General features: G+C 47.8%; 1 protein-coding gene across 4 annotated transcripts; it reads left to right on the top strand.

Moving 5' to 3' along the window:
* The first annotated feature begins 476 nt into the window (after positions 1–476).
* On the top strand, positions 477–23,067 carry mid1 (midline 1). Of its 4 annotated transcripts, XM_056289190.1 has the most exons (11): positions 477–710; positions 8,399–9,135; positions 10,911–10,970; positions 13,666–13,761; positions 15,317–15,424; positions 17,690–17,838; positions 17,938–18,065; positions 18,620–18,763; positions 20,316–20,477; positions 20,570–20,777; positions 20,914–23,067. In XM_056289190.1, the coding sequence occupies exons 2-11, from the start codon at positions 8,455–8,457 to the stop codon at positions 21,260–21,262; spliced, it is 2,085 nt and encodes a 694-aa protein (XP_056145165.1). In that variant the 5' UTR covers positions 477–710; positions 8,399–8,454; the 3' UTR covers positions 21,263–23,067. The 4 variants fall into 4 exon arrangements, with proteins under 4 accessions (XP_056145165.1, XP_056145162.1, XP_056145164.1 ...); XM_056289187.1 differs by lacking the exon at positions 10,911–10,970; XM_056289189.1 differs by lacking the exons at positions 477–710; positions 10,911–10,970 and adding an exon at positions 852–929.
* Positions 23,068–24,254: the final 1,187 nt, after the last annotated feature.

Genomic DNA, 24,254 nt, shown 5'->3' with positions numbered 1-24,254 from the left:
ACCTGGTCTCTGTAGGTTTAACAGAAATGACAGTCATGAGAATTGTAACTATCAGATTTGTGTCACATTATATTAGGGGGGTTTACCTGTACTGCTCACCTGCAATCATATTTGGGAAGTGCATGCTCTAAAATAATGAAAATAGTAGTTAAATAATTTGCCTGAAGTTGTTACCCTTGGCTGACGTCAGTTTCCCATTTTCCATCGAAGCCTTAAAGGAATGTGTGATGGTTAGATTTAAGGTTGGGTTTCATTCCCGTAGAGAGATGTGCTGTGAGATGTTTACCTCTCCACGACCAAAAGGCTTTTTGGAGAGCGATTGCAACTCTCCACATGTTGATAGTCTGTTGTTCGATAGACCTACCCAGCCCAAGTCCTGCCCCCTCCGTATGATTGGCTATTGTAACAGTTTGCAGCCCCTGTGGCTAGATGGGCTCAATCCAATTCACTGTGAAAGGAGAGAAAGGGTGGACAGTTTCAACCCTCCGGCTGATTTTCAGCAAGCTAAAGAGGACAAGGTTGGAGGGTCAGAAAGCTCATATCGGGAGACCACACCGGGGAGAGGGAATCACGTGAAGAAGAGTCCCTCTGCTCAGCCCGGACCATTGCAGTCGATCAGCCTCCTGCACACCCAGTACCAGCACTGACCAAACTAAAAAGGCGGCTCTCTCTTCCCTCTCTGCCCGTTTATGGAAGTAATCATGTGGCAGGTAAGAGAGAAGAACGCTGGCTAGACAGAAAAAGTTGGAGGAGCGAGTGTGTGCACAGCAAATGTTTTTGTAGTACTTGTCTCCATGTTTAGCCGGCAAAACATTGACTCACCCAAAGTTTCTAAGCCTCCGGGCAGGACTCTTGTTCAAAGGCTGAGGTTGTTTTGCTGTGCTTTGCTCATGGATCCTATTATGCAGAGAGCAAAATAATGCTGAGAGGTAGGTAGGGGGGATTAGGAAATAGAGCGAAGCCTGTTTTCATTCCCACTGTTATTTATTAGTTTGTTTTCTTAATGGCGGTGTAAATGATACAGGGTAATCATAGTTGTTTTTTTCGCGATAGGTTAAAATGGCATATGTAAGGCATGCATGTCAAGGTGCCTCTGTAGAGCAGCCTCTGTGCACCTCGTAACACAAAACTCTCATTTTTTTGGGGGGGGGGGGGTTGTAAAAAAAAAAAGTTAAACGAGATGTCGGTTCATCACACGGGCGCACTCGTTGCAGAACAGGGTGGAAATGCCAACGGTACGGGTGACAGGCTGTGGTTATTCTGTCACAATTAGCGTGTCATCTTCTCTGGAGGTGTCCATTATTGTTAGAAACTTTTTAATGACTGTTAGTCAAACTCGGAGTTCAGCTGGCGAGCCGGGGGGGGGGAAATAAAAGCCGCCTGCGCGTTGCAGAAGAGAACAGACGGGGAAATGTGGAAATGTCAACGTTATGGTTGCGTGGACGTACAAACGGGCTGTAGTTACTCCGTCACAATTACTCTGTCATCTTCTCTGGAAATGTCCATTACCGCTGAAACTTTTTAATGACCGTCGGTGAAACTGGGAGTCGGTGTGGTTGAGCCGAGGGAAATAAAAGCCGCCTTCCTTTTCGGGAGCTGATAATCTCACAACCCACAGATCGCGTTTACCTCTCTGTGAAGGTGATGCATCGGTCTGTGTTCATGCAGTATATATATATATATATATATATATATATATATATATATATATATGTGCATGTACTTTGAGACAGTATATATGAATTTTGGAGACAACCCCCTCCCCCCCCAGCAACTCAGCATTTCAAAGCAGCTATGCTGAGACTCCCTGTTGAATCAGGGGCTTCCCTTTATTAATAAGTAACTTGTCCCCATCCCTGTTGAAGAGGAATGTCAGATGCCACCCTGCCAGACCAGAGCTGCTGTGATCACTGGTCCGGTGAGAACACATCAAGCTGTCGTCACAGGGGAGCAGCGAATGGTTAAAAAAGAAACCATCATGTGGGTTGCAAGTGAATGATTTGTGGGGACTTGCTCTGTGGAACGCTGATGGTGAGATTCACCGGCGTTGTGCAAGTAAAGCAAAGGAAACGACCTCGTCGGAAACTCCACACGCACACCGGCTGTGATTCAAATCATATGAGATGTTCATGGAGACTGAATACTGAGTGACTTGCACACTTCCTGCAACAGCCATGTAAAGAGATTGTGCAGCAAAAGGTGTGAGGAGGTCCCACGCCCTTGCAGATCATGGTAGGTGTGAAATATTTTGCCCGCGCCCTTTTTTTTTGTTATTTAGCAGAGGGCATGCCCCTGCTTCCATGTTCAGGTATTTGGACAATTTGAAGCATGCAAACTGCTTTTATTTTGGGGGGGAAGCGGTCGTCAGGAATCGCAATTTTCTCAATACCCAGTTGGCAATATGGTTTTTCGTTTTTGGCCACTAGATGTCACTCTTGAGCCGCTTCGACTCGCCGTGCGTCATGAATATCCTGTTTGAACCCTCTGCCTGCCAGCGCTGCTGCTTGGGGCCTTTTTTGAAGACTTGAAGGCTTTTTTTTGAATCCTTAATGTTCAAGGATGTTTTTAAAGTTCTTTTGATATTCTCATCAGCACACTTCCGTCACCGACAGAGACGTGTCTTTTATCAGGACATCTACATAACGTGTCCTAGGAAAGTCAATCTATAAGACATGCTTCGGGAGAGAGAGGGGAAGTCTAGTTTCTCCAGCTACTATCTACAGTTGCTGTACAGTTTATTTTCTCCTGATGGTGCCACCTGCCAAGTCTCAAGAGAGGGAAGGGGTTCGGCGGTTCGGGTTACTGACCCGGATGATCTCGGCTGCACAGTCCGGCCCGGCACAGTGAAAGGGGGAAACAGACAGAACGTGATGGGGCTGTCTGTTCCCGTTACACCAGTTTGGCTAAACTTTAATTGCGTTAGGGATGTGCATCATACATGCTGTAGATTGCTATGAAGGAAGCTAATCGATGCAACGCGCTACATGTTAAGAACACCCGGTTTCATTGCAGAAGCTCTCTGGCTCCGTTGCTCAGGGCGGCGGGACTGAAGCTGTAAGGCTTTTTAATATTGCAGAATCTCCTCGATCACAGCGCCGAAGCACAACGAACAGGTGGTGTGGTGGGGTTTAACGTGATGATCTCTACATCTCTGACTATTTGAATTGTTTGAATGTTTACTCAGGGAAACGCACGAATGTTTTAAGCTTTTACAACACACGGGGCTTAAAGTCAATGCATTTTGTCATGGAGTTGCTTTGCACTGTTGCAGTTTCCACATTTTCCCGTAGATAAGGGGATGGAGCCTTACCAAACCCAATATTCGAGCACGGTATTTATAATATAATACTTGAAATGTTGCAATATGTATCAAATTGGCTCTAAAATATCAATGTAATGGCAAATCCGAAGGTAGTGGCCGATTACCAGTCCTGTTTGTTTGTCCGCTTTAAGTCCTGCATTTTGCCTCCACGCCGGTTTCATTATGAAACCGCTGTGCCCACAAGATGTCATAAAAAGGAACGGACATGTGTTTCTACAGTGTGCCAGTTAGCGGATTAGGTCTAAATCGAAAATTAAACGGGAATATTTACATTTGTCGTTAACTTGCCGGGAATCCACAATGCCCCTCTACGTGAATGTGGGTCAGGATCAGGCTCCTGCTGATAATCACAGGGGGATGTGTGGCTGCAGATCAGGCAGATCAGGACCTGTCTGATCATGTGGGCTGTGCTGCCTGCCACAGCTGTAAATCACGTTAGGTGCGAGTGGGCTGCGGCATCGAGCTGGCGGCTCTAGGGAGCAGCAACAGGCCACACATTGGTCACAGCTACGCTGTGAAGACAGGATTACAGATAAACATGTTAGGTGTCTGCCCCGGGAAAGAAGAGAACGAGCGAACTCTCTCCCTCAAATGACGAATACATGGACTACGGCCATCATTAAGGTTGATAAAAGACTGCGACGAAAAGGATTAGAGTGCTTAAATGGGAAATTGTCTCCCTATCTTTGACAATGTTGGGGTTTTTTTTTTTTTTCATGTCTAAATGACTAATTACTTGCTCATCCTCATCATCATCATCCCAATTTTCAGTACGATACACCGGTACTTGTACTTACAAGCCCCAGACTTAAGGTGGCTTTAGTGAAGTCAGGACACCTTTCCAACCTCCCCAAATTCATTTATTCGCCTCTGTTCAATAAACAAGTGTAAACAACACTACAAAGAAGCTCACAGTGAATTTACCGAGAGGAAACATGTCGTCCTCACCGTTACGTCTGTGCTAGAAATATTGGCGTGCAAATATACCGTAGGTGGATTTGTATGCTAAGTTAGGAGGCCTTCTAAATCTTGTTTGCACCGTGGAGGACGAATAATAAACTGGACACTTGGAGCCCTTGCTGACCAGGTAGATGACCCAAACCTAGTATTTTAAAGTAAATACTGTTTTTTGTTCACTGTACTGTGTGTAGGTACACAGAAGGTTGCCATTTTGATGGTAGATCACCAAGTTGAATTTTGCCCAATATAAATGTAAATTACGATGTAAGTTCCCTGCCAACATCTATTTCAGCATCTCTTGATATATTCTCTGCACCACCGCACTTCATCACCTCTTATTTCGCCTGTATCGAGTCAATCTGTGTGTTTATATCTGAAGACCGGGCGGCTCGGTGACCCAGTGGTCAGCGCTGTTGCCTCACAGCGAGAAGGTCCTGGGTTCGAACCCCAGGCCGTCCCGGGTCCTTTTCTGTATGGGGTTTGCATGTTCTTCCCGTGTCTGTGTGGGTTTCCTCCCACCATCAAAAAGACGTGCACGTTAGGGTTAGTACTCCTGGCTGTGCCTCTGAGCAAGGCAATAGGGAGAAATAACTGGAGTTGGTCCCCGGGTGCTGCACAGGTAGGATGGGGTAAGTGCAGAGAGTACATTTCATTTGTATGTCTGTACAAAATGCCAAATAAAGAGTACTCTATTCTATCTGATTCTAGATCGTTGTGTTGTGGTGTTATTATTCTATGTTAAGTACACAGAGAGAGCCACGAAACCCAAGTCAAATTCCGTATTTGTGCAAACCTACGTGACCAATAAACACGATTCGGGTTCTGGTAAATCAACTCCGATGCAAAATGATCGGCACAGTTTGACGGGGAACGTCGGACTTGTGCCGTTCACCATACGTGCTGTTCTCATTTGAAGGACCAGAGAGGATATGTTATGTATTGGCGCGAATCGGGAACCTCTCTGGTTCGTCCTATAGGTCTTCCTTTGTGGTTCTGATCAAAAGTGCGCCGCTGCTGACGCCCCCCCCCCCCCCCCCCGCGCGGTTCCCCTCACACTACGGCGGGCATTCCTTCCCGGCTGGGGGCCTTAGAAGCGGTCTAGAGGAGGCCAATTCACTTTCCAGTGCTCATCCACCAAGCAATGGAGCGCTTACCCGCTGCTTTGTCTGAACGCGGGGAATGTGTTTCATATCTGCAGTGTTTAATATCTGTCGGAGAGGATGTTCATTCTGAAGGCTCTCTTGAGTGACAGGAGCACTCAAACACGGCACAGCGGGATGTGGATGGAAGTGAAAGCGCATGGTAAACAGATGGTATCTGCGGCTCCGGCGCGAGAGTGAGAAGGGAAAGAGACTTGGATGTGGCTTGGATGTGACTTTATACAGTGTTGATCCTCATCTGCATGGTTTTGGTTTTCAAACAAAGTCAGCTCGGTTAGCATTTTCAGTGTTTGGAGTGAGTGATGGAAACTGGCCTAAAAATCAGCAGACACTTTTGGGCCTGTAGAGGGACAGACGACAGATTGTGGCGTAATCTGTGCATCGCGGGTCAGAGCTGGCTCCCTCCCCTGTTCTAGATGAGCCCTGCTGCCAGCCGGGCTCGCTCCCTTCTCGAGCTGCGGGAAGAGGCATCGCCACACAGGGCTGCATTGTGCCACCAGATATTCAGACGAACGGCCGCAGAATGAGGCTGGAAACTGATCCCGGCGCTGTGGCTCTCGGCTCTCGTTGAATGGGAAGGGTCGAGGGGACACATACCTGCATGTGGCTCTGCAGAACTCTGCTGCTTATGTCCAGGCGCTCTCTCACCACATCTCTCTCTCCCTCTCTCTCTCCCTCTCTCTCTCTCTCTCTCTCTACCCCCTCCTCTCTTTTCTCCTCATTCTCCCTCTGACACTACTTCCAGTACTGGCCCGCTCTCTCCTACTGTAGGTGGAGCTGGCTTTCCTGGAATTGTCGGTCAGCTTTTCCTGTTGTGTTTGCTCCTGCCTCTTGCTCAATCTGTGTGACAGCTCTGGGTGCAGGATTATTGCGTTATGAAGACCCGTGCCGACTGGATCCCCCTGTCCGCACAGCGCGCCGGCGTTCACGGGCTCGGCGTTTGTTGTCATTAATATGCTTTCATGATGCGGGTCAAGAGCTCCCCCTCAGCCGAAATGTCACAGCAGCGCAAAGCGGGGCGAAATCCATCGGTGGGTAAAGTAAACTGGTGCTCGGAGTGGACCGCTTGGGTGTGTGCGTAAGGTGCCGCAGCTGTTTGCGGTGGCTAGCTATCGCAGTGCTGTTCTGCACGCTTTGTGTAACTCCCGGGGCTTTTAAACAGTGAATGGTGACATCAGATCTTGGGATTAGCCTCCTTTGTAATTTTGCATTGTGCTCTTCATACAAAGCCCTTTATTCCTTCTGTACTTGGGAACTGTACCTCTGCCTGCCTGCCTGCCTGCCTGCCTGCCTGCCTGCCTGCCTGCCTGCCTGCCTTAGTGAAACCCTAATGACTTACCCCAGATAAAATCCTGTGCAAAACTATCACAGAGTGACTCATTGTTGGAAAAAAAAAATGTGGCCTGCCATTTGTGTGTTAGTTATAGAAGAGGTCAAAAAGAGAAGAGAAAAATAATCGAACAGATCCAGTCTGACGCTCAAACCTACTCCAGCCAGGCCTTCGTGTGCCTCAGTTTTTGTTTTGTTTTGTTGTTTTTTTTGCTCTAGAAACGAGTTCGCCCGCGTTTACTGCCGACTACTCGTGCCTACTCGTACACGCGTGGCTGAGTTTAGAGGGCAGTTTGCTGTTTTTCAAGAAAGCGTACCAGTCGGATATCCTAACGGCTTCTCGCAGTACCTGCCAAGTTCGCAGCACAGCAGATCTACCGAACTAAAATGGTTGAAAATCTGAAACGAGCAAATCAATAAGAGAAGGGGGGGGGTGGGGGGAGAGAGAGAAAACCTTGAAACTAATTCAAAGCGTTTCATGTTACCCGACATATTTTGCTCGCATTAACAAAGCAATTGCTTGCAAAAGCTGAGGGAAAGGGGGGTTTTTTTTTGTTTTTGTTTGGATCCCTGTTAATAACTTGCAGGCACCTACGCCGTGTTCGGTGTCGGGTAAGAACACAGCAGTGTCGGAACAAAGGCCCACAGATGCATCACAGACGCGGCAGGCAAGTGCAACAATTGTCTCTTGTGTTGCGCGGACGAGCGGGATCGCTGAGCGCCTCCGCGGGTTTGCATAGAGTAGAGGGGAACGAGCCCAGGTCTGCAGCCCGGAGGTAATCGCCGCGTCCTCACAACTTCAAAAAGGGCTGCTTGTGCCCGGCGCGGCCCAGATAAATGACTGGCGGTAGGGGGAGACGGCGCGTCGGTTCGCAGCCGGGGTGTCGGACCAGCTGGGAACAAAAGGCGTACTGTCCAGGAGAGTGTGGAGCCCCGGCAATGAGCAGGCCGGGTCAATCTACTTCGGCTCCACTGAGCTGTCAGCCCTCGCCGGCCTACCGGCCTGTGCAGAACACTACAGTACGAAACGCATTATGACAGGCTCGGGCCACTCTTGGGCTCGGCGTAAAAGGAGTCACTGTGAGATTTTTGGGGAGTTGTGTCATCAAAAAAAAAAAAAAAAAAAAGCCCCCGACAGACCGTGTAGATAATAAACATGGAGGAGCAGGTACTTGAGTGTATGTCCCTGATTTTGCATGAAAATGTGCCTCGTGCCAGTTACTGCCGATTTACACTTTGTATTTGAGCTTTCTCGAAGTCGATTCTGTTTTTTGTTTCTTTTTTTTCTTTTGCACCGCCGTGATCTGGGGATGCCCCTTTCACTTACGGGGCACGTGAAAGGATTTGAGCTGCGAATTTTTCTTTTTTTTTCTTCATGCATTTTTATTTCACCACACCTGATTATAAAGAGGGGGAGAGAGAGCGTCACCGATGCCTGTTGTGTTCTCTCCTTTTATTCCCTCAGGAAAATCAAAGTCGGCTTTAGTTTCCTACAAGACGCTAGACACATCGCGGGGCATTCTCATCAATTCCTATTCAGAGGAAGTTGACAACCCCCTGCGTTGTATTCCCTTTCATAACCCCCCCCCGCCCCCTTTTCTAAATCATTTTTGTGTCATCTTTACAGATAGCTGATCAGCTTCCCTGGATTTCGCCGACAACGCCGCTTTGTTTCGCCTGAAGATGGAAACACTGGAGTCGGAGCTGACCTGCCCAATTTGTCTGGAGCTCTTCGTGGACCCACTGCTCTTGCCCTGTGCACACAGCCTGTGTTTTAACTGCGCCCACCGTATCCTCATCTCCCACTGCACTCCCAGCGAGCCCATACAGTCCATCAACGCATTTCAGTGCCCCACCTGCCGCTATGTCATTGCCCTCAACCAGAGGGGCCTAGAGGGACTCAAACGCAACGTCACCCTGCAGAACATCATCGACCGCTACCAGAAGGCTTCTTTAAGCGGGCCCAACTCCCCCAACGAGACCCGCCGCGAGCGGACGACGACGACGACGACGACCCCCGACAGCAAAGCCATGACCTCCCCCGGCGACCGGGTGCAGTGCCAGTTCTGCGAGCAGGACCCGCCGCAGGACGCCATCAAGACGTGCGTCACCTGTGAGGTGTCCTACTGCGACGAATGCCTCAAGGCCACCCACCCCAACAAGAAGCCCTTCACGGGCCACCGTCTCATCGAGCCCCTGCCGGACGCCCACCTGCGAGGGCTGATGTGTCTGGAGCACGAGGACGAGAAGATCAACATGTACTGTGTGACAGACGAACAGTTGATCTGTGCCCTGTGTAAGCTGGTTGGCCGTCACCGGGACCACCAAGTGTCAGCCCTCAGCGACAGATATGAGAAACTTAAGGTACAGTAAGAGGTGATTTGTGCGCGGTCTCTCTAGGAGTGCTTCAGCAGCCTGAGGTTCATGCTTCACTCTGATAAACTGTTAAGCTGGTGCCCGCACCAGTCTCTGCATTGACTGAAAACCTATTTTTCTCATATTTCTCCGTGTTTAAAGTCTGTGTAAGCTGATAATATTTTTGGTAGTGTGTTCACAGTGCGTCAGATATCTCAGCTGGGTTTGATATTTGGCCCTAGTTTAATTTTCACATTGCAGAGATTTTTGCGTGGAGCTCAGAGTAATCACAACCAGTCACTAAATCACAACAACAGATCAGAATTACGCGAGAACTCATAAAAAAGATCCAGTCGAAACACTTTTTGCTTAATAAATCGCCTGTGGCAAATCTATATGACATTTGCAGGTTAGTTCTGTTGTAGCAAAAGTGTGAAAAATAACAACGTTTTCAAGCGCAGTTTTTGGTGAATTCAGGAGTTTGATAGCATTTAGACGTGCACCCTAAACCTTTCGCACAAAATCAACGACAAAATGTGGCCCAACTGTTGCATTTGCTTCGTCTAATCAGGGTCATGAATTTATCCAGGCTCTTATGTGAAGCTCTCATTAACGTGAATAGCAATCAGTCCAAACAAACAAATTTAATGAAGAAGGGTGAATAGTGGGTCATCTGCAATTCAAAAGCGTCATGGTCCACATGGACACAATACGACAGCCATTACATAGTTGTACTTTATGAGGTTAATATAGACACTTGACTTCTCCTAAATGAAGTAGCTTTACGTAGAGTAGCAGTCAAATGACTCCATTGTCTAATTAGAATTTAGTTTGGTGCATATTTCAGTATTAAACACACGTTAAAAGGAAATACAACAATATAGCAAGACCATACCGTGCGTACAATAGGACTAGAAGCTTAGTTGGAGACCGTTTCTTTGAAGGTCTTGAAATGTAATTACCGGCAATGTAATGGACGGCTTTCAGGTCCTTAAGTTAAGTAGAACCGTCCACTTTTGACACACGGGCACACATTTATTATGAGCTGAGAGAAGACGCGGTTAGCTGGAACATACAAAAAGGTGGCTACGCATTCCTTCAGTTTAAGACTTGAATGAGATCCTGTCAGAAGAATGGGACCGGGTCTCTGTGGGTCAGCGTCGAGCCAACACACACCATGGGACTCTGTCGCGGCCGCAGAAACCTCATGGGACTTTTTAATGGTCAATTACAAGGCAACCACGCAGCTGACTTGCATTGTTCAGCCTTTCTCATGGAAATTGCTCCTCAGCTTTTTATTCATTTAACACGGCGCAAACAAGGGATCTTTTTATTTCCTGATCGTGGAAACTGCGGGGGGGTTTTTTTCATTTAGGAGTATATCTTTAACTCATTACACTGAAGTTGCCTCCTTGGCGGGACTCCGTTTAGTGCGCCCAAATATATTCACGAGGTGCTTTCTGAAAAATTGCATGGCACCCAGTGCACGAGACTGAAGTAGGGCATTACTTGCTTTTTGGACCTTCTTTGTTTTTGCAAATACAACTACTGTTTCTGCATGACTCACAAATGGAGGTATGCTGCACTGAAAATGACATTTAACCCCCCCCTTTTTTTCTTTTTTTTTTGCTTGTTCCCTTCTCTCACAATAAGGATGCCTGGCAAATGCCTGTTTGTGGTGAAACATGGTTTGCAGTGATTTTAGATTGGAGCGCTTTGGCAGTTGAGGTCAGAGCATCGCTCTTAACCTGTTTCCTTTGTTTGATCATGCTGTCGTTGTGCAGAGATCTCCCGGCCGCTTTCTCAGTGAGAGGAAGGCTCAGGCAGACCAGGAGACAGACCAGGTGATCCCACAGCATCATTTCTTCAACTCAACATTTCAGGGACAGATTTACTTCACGGAGTAAATCTCAAAATCATTTTCACTGTGTCAGGCATTTTATTTGACCTTCTTGCTCCTGAGTTTTGTTGTTAGCTTTTTATGAAGTCACGACAGATGGATGAATACACCGATTTAAAGATGGTCGGCCAGTCTTTAATGTAGTCTTGATGGCTGTTCCTGTGCATGGTCCTGTTTTGCGTTCATTTCTGGGGGGGGGGGGGGGTCTGAGGCGCTTTTTATTCTCAAGATGTTGCTAATTCACAAACTCTTTCAACGGACTTCCAGATGAGCGGATGACTCTCGCACTGTCAGCCATGTAGAATCAGCTATGAATCAACAAAAGGCATCGCAAATATCTGTTTACATCGGTTTACGCCGTAATTACCTCATGATTAATCAAGTCGGACAGAAAGATCGATTGCAAATGTGAGAGGGAACGAGAGAGATGCATAATTAGATACAGGCCCGGGGTGGGGGGGGGGGGGGACAGAGAGAGTAAGGGACATTGTGAGTTTATTTCAGCTGTCATTTTTGGCATACTGGATCTCTCAGTGTGTTTAAAGAATGGTTTCTCCCCCAATACTAATGCTTTTCAGATGTTTAGACAGTTCTCTGTAATGGAGAACCTTTTTCCTAAAGTCGTTTAAAACTGGACAGAGGAAAGAATAGCGGCTTCCTCTCCAATTGGAATGCTCTTAGTCCCACACCTTTGGTTTGGCCAGTTTCTCTTCCTTCCTCGCATAGACCTGACAGGTCACCGTCAACGTTTAGGGTTTTATCCTGTGTCAACATTGGAAATTTTATCCATTGTCAAGGGTTGTAATTTTATCCTGCAAGCGCCATTGGCTTTGTTACACATGGTGCATGCCATCTCGGAGGAGATTTTAGGATTTAACTGTGCCGAAAGCGTGCATGAGAGCACATTGCTCTTTTGGCTAGGTGTAGTGCTGTAATGCAGCATCCATCGCCTCCATAGTGTAAATGTAGCTGTCAAAATAATTCATCGGATATTCATTATTCACCCGAGACACAGCTACAGGAGGTATATATAGCACACTCTCAAATGCACACTGGAATATCAGTCCTGCAGGAAGACCCTGTGGTTTACAGTTTTTCCCCCTTTCTCTCCCCAATTGTACTTGGTGAAGTACCCTATTTTCCGAGCCGCCCCGGTCGCTGCTCCACCCCCCTCTGCCGATCCGGGAAGGGCTGCAGACTACCACATGCCTCCTCCCATACATGTGGAGTCGCCAGCTGCTTCTTTTCACCTGACAGTGAGGCGTTTCACCAGGGGGACGTAGCGCGTGGGAGGATCACACTGTTCCCCTCAGTTCCCCCTCCCCCCCGAATAGGCGCCCTGACTGACCAGAGGAGGCGCTAGTGCAGCCACCAGGACATGTACCCACATCCGGCTTTCCACCCACAGACATGGCCAATCATGTCTGTAGGGACGCCCGACCAAGCCGGAGGCAACACGGGGATTTGAACTGGCGATCCCTGTGTTGGACGCCCCCTTTGTCCATTTAATTTTGAGTGGGTTCTGTGGCTCATGAGCCACACGGCAGCATTTTTCAGTCTTTTCTGAAATCAGAAAGTCTTTAGACGTGGCACTACCCCGCACCCTCTACTGAACTTGTTGAAATTGCTTCCTTCTTCACCTCCACCTCCAGATGAATAAATCATTTCTGTGGGAGCCATTAAATAAAACCTCCCTCTATTTCGGTGTATGTCTTATGAAACCGCAATGTGGAACGTCTGACCTGAAAAAGCTTCTCCCCGCTATTTGCGCAACTGATTTCAGAGATGCCTTCTGTTCTGAACAACTCCCTCTTCCCCGTGTGCTCCTTTCTTCACTGGTGGGATTCAGACTTTGTGCATTATTCGTTTTGATGGCGGAGAATTTCAAAAGAGCCATGACGTTCAAAAAGATAGCATTGGGGGATGTTTTGTTCTGAATTTCACTCTTTTTCCCGGGGGGAGGGGGGGTTAGTCTAATGCAAAGGTCATGTTTGTATTCTGCCGCTGTATCATTTATTTAATGAGGTTGAGTCACGTCGCTCTTTGTGCGATGCGGTTCTTGTAACTGAAATGCCAACATCAGTTCCTTCTAGGATTATATCGACGTTACCTCTCGGATATCGAATCATCGATATCGGCATCATCCTCCCGTCTCTTGGTTTCACAACCTTATCTAAAATCTAGAATGCTGAAACTTTATGTCAAGGTAACCATTTATATCAAAATATATGTGTATTGTGCTTCCAGACATCTGGCCACCCAATTACAAAAAAAAACATTTCTAAATATGAGCTTCTGGTCTGAGTCAGTGGTGGGTGATTAAGACAGCCAGGGTTTACTGCCCAAATCTCTGGCAGATGCTCTGTTAAAGCTTTGCGGGCTCAGCAGGCGGCATGATGGGAGCCTTGGCACGTGTTGGATGGAGGGTTACCGACTGATCAGAGACCAAGTGTGGCGAGCCCCAGACAGTGACAGGGTTGTCTTTAAGCGATGCCACCTCTTCCCCCCATCGCACCGAACACAATATGGTGCGGGTGATCCAGTTCACTTAACTTGGGTTCAGATAGGCATTCAGCGGTTTACAGTTTGTCGAGGGATAACGTGCAGTGAAATATTGTGTTTCAATTCTGTTTCTGCAGCAAGCCTTGGATTCCAACCTCGGCAGCCTGATCAAGAGGACCAATGAGCTGGAAACTCTAATGGGCAAACTCATCCAGACCTGCCAACACGTGGAGGTGAGAACGCTTATCTGGACCCTCACAGATGACGGGTTCCCTCGAAGCGTCTATGTCATTTATTGTTTCATTGGCAGCCTGTTTAAAGGCAATTCTTTGAATATTGCCCCTATATATTAGGATTTGCTACAACCAAGTCAGTGATTAATCACTACAACTGTTTGGACAACATGGCATTTCAAAATGTATTTAGTCAACCTTAGTAGCGGCTAATTATTCCATTGTTAATAACCGTATGCTTACACAAGATAAATCAAGGAGGGGGCATCCGGTAGCATAGTGGTCTATTCTGTTGCCTACCAACACGGGGATCGTCGGTTCGAATCCATGTGTTACCTCCGGCTTGGTCGGGCGTCCCTACAGACACAATTGGCCGTGTCCGGGCGTGGGAAGCCGGATGTGGGTATGGGTCCTGGTGGCTGCACTAGCGCCTCCCCTGGTCGGCCGGGACGCCTGTTCAGGGAGGAGGGGGAACTGGGGGGAATAGCGTGATCCTCCCACGCACTACGTCCCCCTGGTGAAACTCCTCACTGTCAGGTGAAAAGAAGCGGCTGGCGACTCCACATGTATGGGAGGAGGCATGTGGTAGTCTGCAGCCCTCCCCGGATCGGCGGAGGGGGTGGAGCAGCAACGACACGGCTCAGAAGAGTGGGGTAATTGGGGAGAAAGGTGGGGGGGAATTGTTGAATATTGCCACTATATTTTATGAATTTTTACAGTCAAGTCAGTGGTTAATCACTACAACTGTTTGGATAACACAGCATTTCAAAATAGATTTTTATTTAGTCAACCTTAGTAGCAGCATGCAGTTGTTAATAATCATATGCTTGCCTAAGATAAATCATGGAGAGTGGAACCAGTATTTTGTGTGTTCAGGAGACGTGCAAATGAGCATACAGTATGAAGTCTATGATGAACCCACACAGTTATCAGGTAGGCCCACAAGGGCGGCCACATGATGAAATCCAAGGATTATCAGGAAAAATAGAAATTTGTTCTCATCCAGCGTTTCCATACACTTCTCATACAGGGGAAAAAAACAAAAAGACAAAAAATGGCATCCATTCTGAAATTTAGTCGCTATGGTAACGAGTTCAAGCAGCTGGTAGGATAAATCATCCGGCAGTTGATACCATTTGGTTTCTTTTAGGATCACTTAACAATGTCATATAAATGAAATCATCTGTATTAATTTGCTGAGTGTCATCCCCCCCCCCCAAAAAAAAATCTTTTGCCAAATTTAAACTGTCATGGTATCTCTTAGTGTGGGGAAGACCATAGCCGTGAGCAAAATTCGCTATCAAGAAACTCAGGTGATTACCCACCTGAGGTTCACTGTGCAAAATGTGGTGATTATCCTCTATGTTGAGCCGATGTTTCCAGTGACACCTGAGGCTTGCACAAATTGTTCAATTATGCATTCAAGAAGACATGCATCCGCCTCATCTGCTTAACTGAATGTGAAATATGGAGTATGCTCCGCTGTCAAATCAAATCCATCACTGAACGACCAGTCAATTACCCGTTCTCTCAGCTATCACCGTGTGTTCCCCAGGTAAACGCATCAAGGCAAGAAAACAAGCTGCTGGAAGAATGTGATCTGCTGGTTGACATCATACAGCAGAGGAGGCAAATAATCGCTACCAAGATCAAGGAGGGAAAGGTGTTGTATCGTTTGCTGTTTCTTCTACGTTAGCTAACAACGCCAACAATATGGGAATACGCAACATGTTTAACAAGCCACATTCACTTTTTAGCATTTGCGGTTGTTTACTTTCACTTAAATAATGATAAATTGAGGGGCTTCCGGGTGGTGTGGCGGTCTATTCCGTTGCCTACCAACATGGGGATGGCCGGTTTGGTCGGGCATCCCTACAGACACAATTGGCCGTGTCTGCGGGTGGGAAGCCGGATGTGGGTATGTGTCCTGGTTGCTGCACTAGCGCCTCCCCTGGTCGGTCGGGGGACCTGTTCGGGGGGACTGGAGGGAATAGCGTGATCCTCCCACGCGCTACGTCCCCCTGGTGAAACTCCTCGCTGTCAGGTGAAAGGAAGCGGCTGGTGACTCCACATGTATGGGAGGAGGCATGTGGTAGTCTGCAGCCCTCCCCGGATCGGCAGAGGGGGTGGAGCAGCGACCGGGAGATAAAGTGAGTCATTTCATTTGAACAATATACATTGTCCTGTTGCTGTAGTAAATCCTAGGTGGAAAAACCAAGCTACCTGTTAGCAAATACTCACTCCCTCACCCTTTCCTTCTGATCTCAGTGCTTAGAGAATTGACCATGTTCTATTGCACTGTAGCAATAGCATTGAGCTGTAATCTGTGACTTCCCTCGTTATTCTGTCCATTTGAAACATGGCGTCCATTTGGCAGTTTTGTTAGACGGGTGATCAATATTACAGTAGAACAGTGTTTTGATGTAGTTGGATGTAGGAGCCAGAGAAATAGCCCTATTTGTCTGATGTTCTTGGACCACAAACAAGGTGAAGCAGCCATTGTCGCGGCATCTGCCCAGTGAGCAGTTCCTACCCTCCTAACAAACAGCAACCTTGGACTGAAGCCAACAGGCAGTCTAGCGTATTGCAAACTACATCAGGCTATATGGGGACAATTCCCTACTGCAACACTGTTTGTCTGTCCGACAGAAGCGTAACCGTGTCGGCATCGTCTTTCCGTCTGTTTTCCTGCTGGAGTTCGTTTCAACTCGTGCGTGTTGCTGCTGCTCCGGTGTTCCGTCGGACCCGGTCAAAACATTTCAGCAGTTGCACACAGAGACTGGAGAGTGTCTCCAACCATGGCAAAGATGCCACTTAGTATTATGCATCCTGACTCCACAATCCAGGTGGAAAAACAATGATTTATTAATGGGCAGAATTTTTGGATTTCAGCTTTAATATTTAATTACGTACATAAATAGGCACATTTGTAAAGTTACATCTTTTTTCTTTTTTGCTTCAGTTTTTTTTGTTTTTTGTTTTTTATGATTTGATTGTTAATGGTTCACTGTCTCTAAAGACTCGGCAAAATATAGAGCTAAGTGGTTTCTTTTGGCCTCTGCTCAGCATCACTAACGCTGTTTATATTGAAATACACACACACACACACAAGCGCACAAAAATGTTACGATACATCATTTTATTTGCTTTGGTATTTTCGTTTCATGATATCGGTGTTATTGGCTCTCCGTCTCTAAAGACTCGTCACAGTGTAGCGCTACCTGGTTTGTTTTGGCCTCCGCTCAGCAGCACCAGCGTGCTCCCTCGCGGTAATGGAATGGTTTCGGCACTGTGACCGCGCATTAGAAGTGAATGCGCTTTGCCTCTTAAACCATTTCCCGTCTCCACCCCCACCCTCCACCCCCCACATTAGATGCCATTAGCGAGGCTGTGGCAGGCTGTGCCATGTTCAGTGTCAGAGTAAGATCAGCCCTGCTTCCTGCAACCCCCCCTCTGTGGAGGAGGACTGCTTCCTTCCTCGCCCCGTGCCTCTTGTCAGGTTAAGAGGCTGCATTCTGCCTCGGGGCCAATGGGGGCAGGTTCTCTCCCAAGGGAAACAATCGGTTGCCATGGAAAAGTCAGGAGGAGGAGAAATAGGAGACAGGAGGAGAAATACATTAACTCTCTCTCTCTCTCTCTCTCTCTCTCTCTCTGTCTGTCTGTAAGGCTTAGGTCAGTGGAAAACTCAGGGGGAATCAGCTTTAATCAAGAAACCCTTGCAGGAAACCTAAGCTCACGTGTCTTTTTGAATCGCTTTGTAGTTTGCAAACACGACAGTGCTGCCAAATAAAATTGACAAATAGATAAATGTGTGTGCCTTTCTTCATCTTTTTTTTTTTTCTTTTCACATTTCCATCCCGCAAGGTCTGCCTTGTCACGAGACGTTTGCGTCCAATAACTGGTTCAATGTGTCCTTTTATCTTTTCAGTCTGTGCGGCTGAGGAAACTAGCCCAGCAGATAGCCGGTTGCAAACAGTGCATCGAGAGGTCCTCCTCCCTCATCACGCAGGCAGACCACACCCTAAAGGAAACAGACCATGCCCGTTTCCTGCAGACGGCCAAAAGCATCTGTGAGAGGTGAGGGAGCAACTGCGGTGATTTACTCGACAGTGTCTTCCAAAAGATTAATCCTAATGCGATCTGCCAATATCTCATAATGAACTCTTGCAATTACAGAGTGGCCATGGCAACAGCCTCCTCTCAGATCCTGCTACCCGAGATCAACCTGAATGACACCTTTGATACCTTTGCTCTAGACTTCACCAGGGAGAAGAAAATGTTAGAAAACTTGGATTACCTCACAGGTATGGGGGTTAAACGCTTCAACTTGTCACTGTTTTATCATAAAACTTGTCTCGGACATGTTGTCACTTTCGGTGCGACTGCCTCGTGAGACTGAGATGAGAGGTTCCATAAAGAAAGCATTTTTATCCAAACAGACTTAGGGCACCATGAATTTCTAAAACAAGGGTGGCCACAAGAATGCTTAAGTTTTCACTACAGCTTGGTCATTTTTAAGTGGGAGGAACAATAACGGCTCAGAAAAACCCCCACTTAAAGCAACAATTTTGGTTTCGTTTACAGATAAATTAAAAAAGGATTTGATTGCTCAGGTTTTGGAGGACATAGTGTGCAGTGTTTTTAGCTCTGCATGGGTTCTGTGGCCGCCTGATAGCCTGGGGGACTGGAAACAAATTCAATTACAGGACATAATGCTGTCATCAGAAATGCAAGGCATGGTGTCTGCAAACGATTGTGGTTATCTCTGTTTATTTCCTTTCTGCCCACTTCTAGATCCAACGAACTCGACTTTGATTACAGTTTAAAATGACTTCTGACTCTGGTTTTCCCATTGCAGCACCGAACCCACCAGTTATCCGCGAGGAGCTGTGCACAGCTTCGTACGACACCATTACTGTTCACTGGACATCGGACGACGAGTTCTGCGTCGTGTCGTATGAGCTTCAGTACGCCATCTTCACCAGCCATGCCAACGTTGTCAGTGAGTTGTATATGCAGCTGCCTTCGTGGGCGGAATTGTTTGTTGTGAAAAACATCAGCGATCATGAGGGACGAGTTAGAAAGGGATTATCTTTTGAAGGCTTACATGGTTTCAGGGCTTAGTTGTCCCGATGAAATCATGTATTTATCCTGACAGGAAGGGAGCTGAACTCTGCTCTCTTACCTCTTTGTGATTAATGAGATGTTTCTCTCTCTTTTTTTTTTCTTTTTTTTTTTTTGGGTGGGGTGGTGTTGCACAGACTCATCTAGGGCAGAGCAAGGCAGTAGTGTAAAGGTTGAGTCAGTGTAGATGAGTGTCAGTGAATGGCAGACTGTTTTAAAAGAGCCCCTTAACAAGGTCACGGCATGCTCAATCAAGCAATTTCCCTCTTCTGCCTCGGTGCTCAAGCATGTTATGGTGCAGTGGTGGAGCCATTGCACTTGGTTGTGGCTGAAGGGTGATGCATTCCCCAAAGATAGCACAAAGATAGCACCAAAAAGAGGTTGATGCAATATATACACTTACTCTTTATCATCCCAAGTTCAAGTTCTTTTATTTGTCAAATGCACAACAATACCCCGTGGAAGGCATTGCTGGCAATGAAATGCTGAGGCATCAGTTCAACCTCAGAAAAGTTCATGGCTATCCAGGTGGCGTAGCGGTCTATTCCGTTGCCTACCAACACGGGGCTCTCCGGTTCGAATCCCCGTGTTACCTCCGGCTTGGTCGGGCGCCCCTACAGACACAACTGGCCGTGTCTGCGGGTGGGAAGCCGGATGTGGGTATGTGTCCTGGTTGCTGCACCAGCGCCTCCCCTGGTCAGTCAAGGCGCCTGTTCAGGGGGGAGTGGGAACTGGGGGGAATAGCATGATCCTCCCACGCGCTACATCCCCCTGGTGAAACTCCTCACTGTCAGGTGAAAAGAAGCGGCTGGCGACTCCACATGTATGGGAGGAGGCATGTGGTAGTCTGCAGCCCTCCCCGGATCGGCAGAGGGGACGGAGCAGCGACCGGGACGGCTCGGAAGAGGCGGGTAATTGGCCGCATACAATTGGGGAGAGAAAAAAAAAAAAGGGGGGGGGGTCAAAAAAAAAAGAAGAACTGACATATCTTAAAATTAACAAGAATTTTAGATTATAAAATTACACTATTTCAGTCCAGCATGAGAAATTAAAAACTGAAAATAAACTGCCCTGTGATGGCGTGGCGGCCTGTCCAGGGTGTCTCCCCGCCTGCTGCCCAATGACTGCTGGGATTGGCTCCACTTTAAGAGGCTTATCCTGAGAGCAGGATAAGCGGTTCAGACAATGGATGGATGGATAGATAAACTAAAAATTTACATTATGCACTGGCTGGAGAAAAATAAACTTAAATTTAAACTAAAATCACGCATTAAAATCTAAAATTTAACCGTTGACATGGAAGTGTAACAGTATATACAGAGGTATTGATCTGAAACACACAAGGAACCCCCTACTCGGCGGAATAGATTTCACCGATTGCAGCCACGGGGACCCTCTGCAATAACCGTTTGTGTCTGTCTGGGTTGCAGGTTTGTGTAACTCGGCTGATAGCTGGATGATCGTACCAAACATCAAGCAAAACCACTACACGGTGCATGGACTCCAGTGCGGAACCAAGTACATGTTCATAGTCAAGGCCATTAACCAGGCTGGAAACCGCAGCAGTGAACCCGGGAAGCTAAAAACCAACAGTATGTCATGTTCAACATCTCTATGGCGATACTGAGATGTGGTTAATTATCACCCCAAAGAACAACACGAACAAAATGTCCTCTCTTCGCAGGTCAGCCATTCAAGTTGGACCCAAAATCCGCTCACCGAAAGCTGAAGGTGTCCCATGACAATCTGACGGTGGAAAGGGACGAGACGTCGTCCAAGAAGAGTCACACCCAGGACCGCTTCACCAGCCAGAGCAGCTACGGGGTCACAGGGAACGTGTACATTGACAGTGGCCGCCATTACTGGGAAGCTCTGATTGGAGGAAGCACTTGGTAAGGACATTGATATTTTACCCACCTGGGTCTTTCTGTTTTCTTTCTGGTGTGTTGATGTTTCAACGATTTGTCTCAGATTTGCAATACCAGAAAATGTTTGTAAACTGAACCGCCTCTTTCCAATGCTGTTCAGGTTTGCAGTGGGGATTGCGTATAAGTCGGCGCCGAAGCATGAATGGGTAGGCAAAAACTCGGCCTCCTGGGTGCTGTCTCGCTGCAACAACTCTTGGGTGGTACGTCACAACAGCAAGGAGATGCCCATCGAGCCCTCCCCACACCTGCGACGTGTCGGGGTGTTGTTGGACTACGACTCCGGGTCTCTGTCCTTCTATGACGCCGTTGGGTCCCAGCACCTGTACACCTTTGACATTGCCTTCGCCCAGCCTGTCTGTGCTGTGTTCAACGTGTGGAACAAGTGTTTAACAATCCTCACGGGACTGCCCATCCCGGATCACTTAGAGGGGACCGACTACCACAATTGAAGAAACTTGTCTTGCTGGATAGTCACTGTACAGCCAGAACCGGACCAGTGTGACCACTGCACAGACTGTGCAGGAGACAGGATCAGAACAACAGCTGGGCTGCAGGACAGAAGGGGCTCAGCAGCCTTCTCAGGCCTGTCTTTTCTAACCGAGCGAAAAGTTGATTGTTGAATTAATGCAAAAAAACAAAACACAAACAAAAAAAATGCATAGATGTATTTTTTGCTTTGCACATTCATGTATTGTACTCAGCTGGTTAGTGTTATTAGGGTTTGATTTAAACAACAACAAAAAAAAACATGGTTAATATTTTGAAATGTATTGCGTTATTTTCATGCAGGCCCAAGATTGTCTTATTTTTATGCATCTTTTTACGCATGTGTTGTTAACAGGGTGACTAGGAACAGTTCGGTCCAAGTGATGGTATTGGCATTTGGCTTATCGTGACGCTGGTGGTGACTTAAGTCCGCTGCCCTTTTTAGTTTCTTGAAGGTTATTAGATAAGTTGACTATTTCTAGGGGTATATATATATATATAAAATATATATATGTAACAAAAAGATTATTTATAGATTGTATTTTCAGATGTTTTGCAAACATTTTGTTTAAGTCGTAGCACTTTCAGCACACAGATCCTGCCACCGCTGAGCTTACTGGGCCGGGTCACACATGTCTCACCGGGCCGGGTCACACATGTCTTACTGGGCCGGGTCACACATGTCTTACTGGGCCGGGTCACACATGTCTCACCGGGCCGGGTCACACATGTCTTACTGGGCCGGGTCACACATGTCTCACCGGGCCGGGTCACACATGTCTTACTGGGCCGGGTCACACATGTCTTACTGGGCCGGGCCACACATGTTGTGCTGCAAATGTTTCCTTGTCATCTGTTCAGGGAAAGAAAGCACAATGATAGATTCGACATCATTTTAATTATTTAAAAAATTTAAATTTGGCGGCATCCAGGTAGCGTAGCGGTCTATTCCGTCGCCTACCAACACAGGGATCGGTGGTTCGAATCCCCGTGTTACCTCCGGCTTGGTCGGGCGTCCCCTACAGACACAATTGGCCGTGTCTGCGGGCGGGAAGCCGGATGTGGGTATGTGTCCTGGTCGCTGCACTAGCGCCTCCTCTGGTCAGTTGTGGCGCCTGTACGGGGGGGGGAATAGCGTGATCCTCCCACGCGCTACGTCCCCCTGGCGAAACTCCTCACCGTCAGGTGAAAAGAAGCAGCTGGTGACTCCACGTGTATCGGAGGAGCAAGGCCCACAAGAGGACACCGTCACATAACCTCACACAAACAGGAACAACTTTTGGGTCCGTGGAAACATAAAATCCGGGTGAAAATCAGTTTAAACTGATCTGCTCCTTTTAAAAAATTGGGGGTACTTTTCGCTGAAAATCAGTAAAGACCGAAAACGCCGAGCCTTGCGGAGGAGGCATGTGGTAGTCTGCAGCCCTCCCCGGATCGGCAGAGGGGGGCGGAGCAGAGACCGGGACGGCTGGGAAGAGTGGGGCAATTGGTCGGATACGATCGGGGAGGGAGGGAGGGGGGGGGTGTAAATTTGAAATCAAAACGTTAAAAGAATTATTCCGTGTGTTAATTGTAAACACGTCTTCTCGTGTAGATAGAATTCAGCAGGCATCTAGAAGACGAGTTTCACTCTGGCCTCACACACACAACACAAGGCAGGGAGAAAGAGGTGGAAGACGAACACACCTCGTTCCCAGCTCAGTGCTGCGCCGCCATTCCCACACTCCAGTATCTCTGTGTGCAGAATGTAAATAAAGTGACTTTTGTTTGACTGTCAGTTTGACTTCCTTGTTTGAAGAAACACATTCAAGCGGCGGTCTATAAATACCGAGCTTGATGGCACACCTAAAAATGAGACGCCGCCGTGTGAGAAGAGCACGAGCGGTCTCGGAGGCCGACTCCGGTGCCGTGCTCCCGACAATGTTTGCGTTTTGACACAATTTGCTCTGACATCTCCTTTGTGCTTGAGTAACATGGCTTGAATACCGCAGGGCTGCCTTTCAGTGAAAGTAGACCACAAAGAAGAAGGGAAAAAAATGGAGGAAAAAAAAAAGCTGAACTCGCCATGACCTCCCCGTCAGACACCCCGGAGACATGGATCATGACAGCTGAAGTGCACCGGCGATGCCGTTCTCATGTAACGTCACCAGAGCCCCTTCCTCTGTGGTCGGGGGACCACATAGAAACGGTCCAGACCACTTGTGTTTTAGCAATTCTGGGGTTCATAATTATGGCTTTATGTGGCGTACTACACAAAGTGCTACACAGTTGGGGTTTTAATTGCATAATTATAGCTGTGCTGTTAATTGTTTTTTTGTTTTGGCTCCCCCCCCCCCCCTTTTTTTTCCCCCAATTGTACCTGGCCAATTACCCCACTCTTCCAAGACGCCCCGATCGCTGCTCCGCCCCCTCTGCCGATCCGGGGAGGGCTGCAGACTACCACAGGCCTCCTCCCATACATGTGGAGTCACCAGCCGCTTCTTTTCACCCGACAGTGAGGAGTTTCACCAGGGGGGCGTAGCGCATGGGAGGATCACGCTATTCCCCCAGTCCCCCCCCCTGGACAGGTGATCCCCATGTTGGTTGGCAACAGAATAGACCGCTATGCTACCTGGACAGGCCGCCAGGCCATCACACAGGGCCCACACACACACACACACACACACATTCATACCTAGGGACAATCTAGTACGGCTGATCCACCTGACCTACATGTCTTTGGACTGTGGGAGGAAACCGGAGCCCCCGGAGGAAACCACGCAGACACGGGGAGAACATGCAAACTCCACACAGATGACGACCTGGGACGACCCCCATGATTGGACTACCCCGGGGCTCGAACCCAGGACCTCCTTGCTGTGAGGCGACCGCGCTAACCACTGCGCCACCGTGCCGCCCTAAATGGAAATCTAGTAAATAAAAATTCCCAAAGTATTTATCATCATCACACCATCA

Source organism: Lampris incognitus, chromosome 11 (assembly GCF_029633865.1).
Source record: "Lampris incognitus isolate fLamInc1 chromosome 11, fLamInc1.hap2, whole genome shotgun sequence".
NCBI classification, from domain to species: domain Eukaryota; kingdom Metazoa; phylum Chordata; class Actinopteri; order Lampriformes; family Lampridae; genus Lampris; species Lampris incognitus.
Note: the sequence above shows the minus strand (reverse complement) of the source record. Positions and strands in the feature narration are given on the sequence as shown.

Bases quoted from the DNA above. Each gene is read 5' to 3' on its own strand.
- mid1 (XM_056289190.1), top strand. From the start codon at position 8,455: ATGGAAACACTGGAGTCGGAGCTGACCTGCCCAATTTGTCTGGAGCTC. The intron at 9,136-10,910 runs GTACAGTAAGAG...GTCGTTGTGCAG, and splicing joins ACAGATATGAGAAACTTAAG to AGATCTCCCGGCCGCTTTCT. The intron at 20,778-20,913 runs GTAAGGACATTG...AATGCTGTTCAG, and splicing joins CTGATTGGAGGAAGCACTTG to GTTTGCAGTGGGGATTGCGT.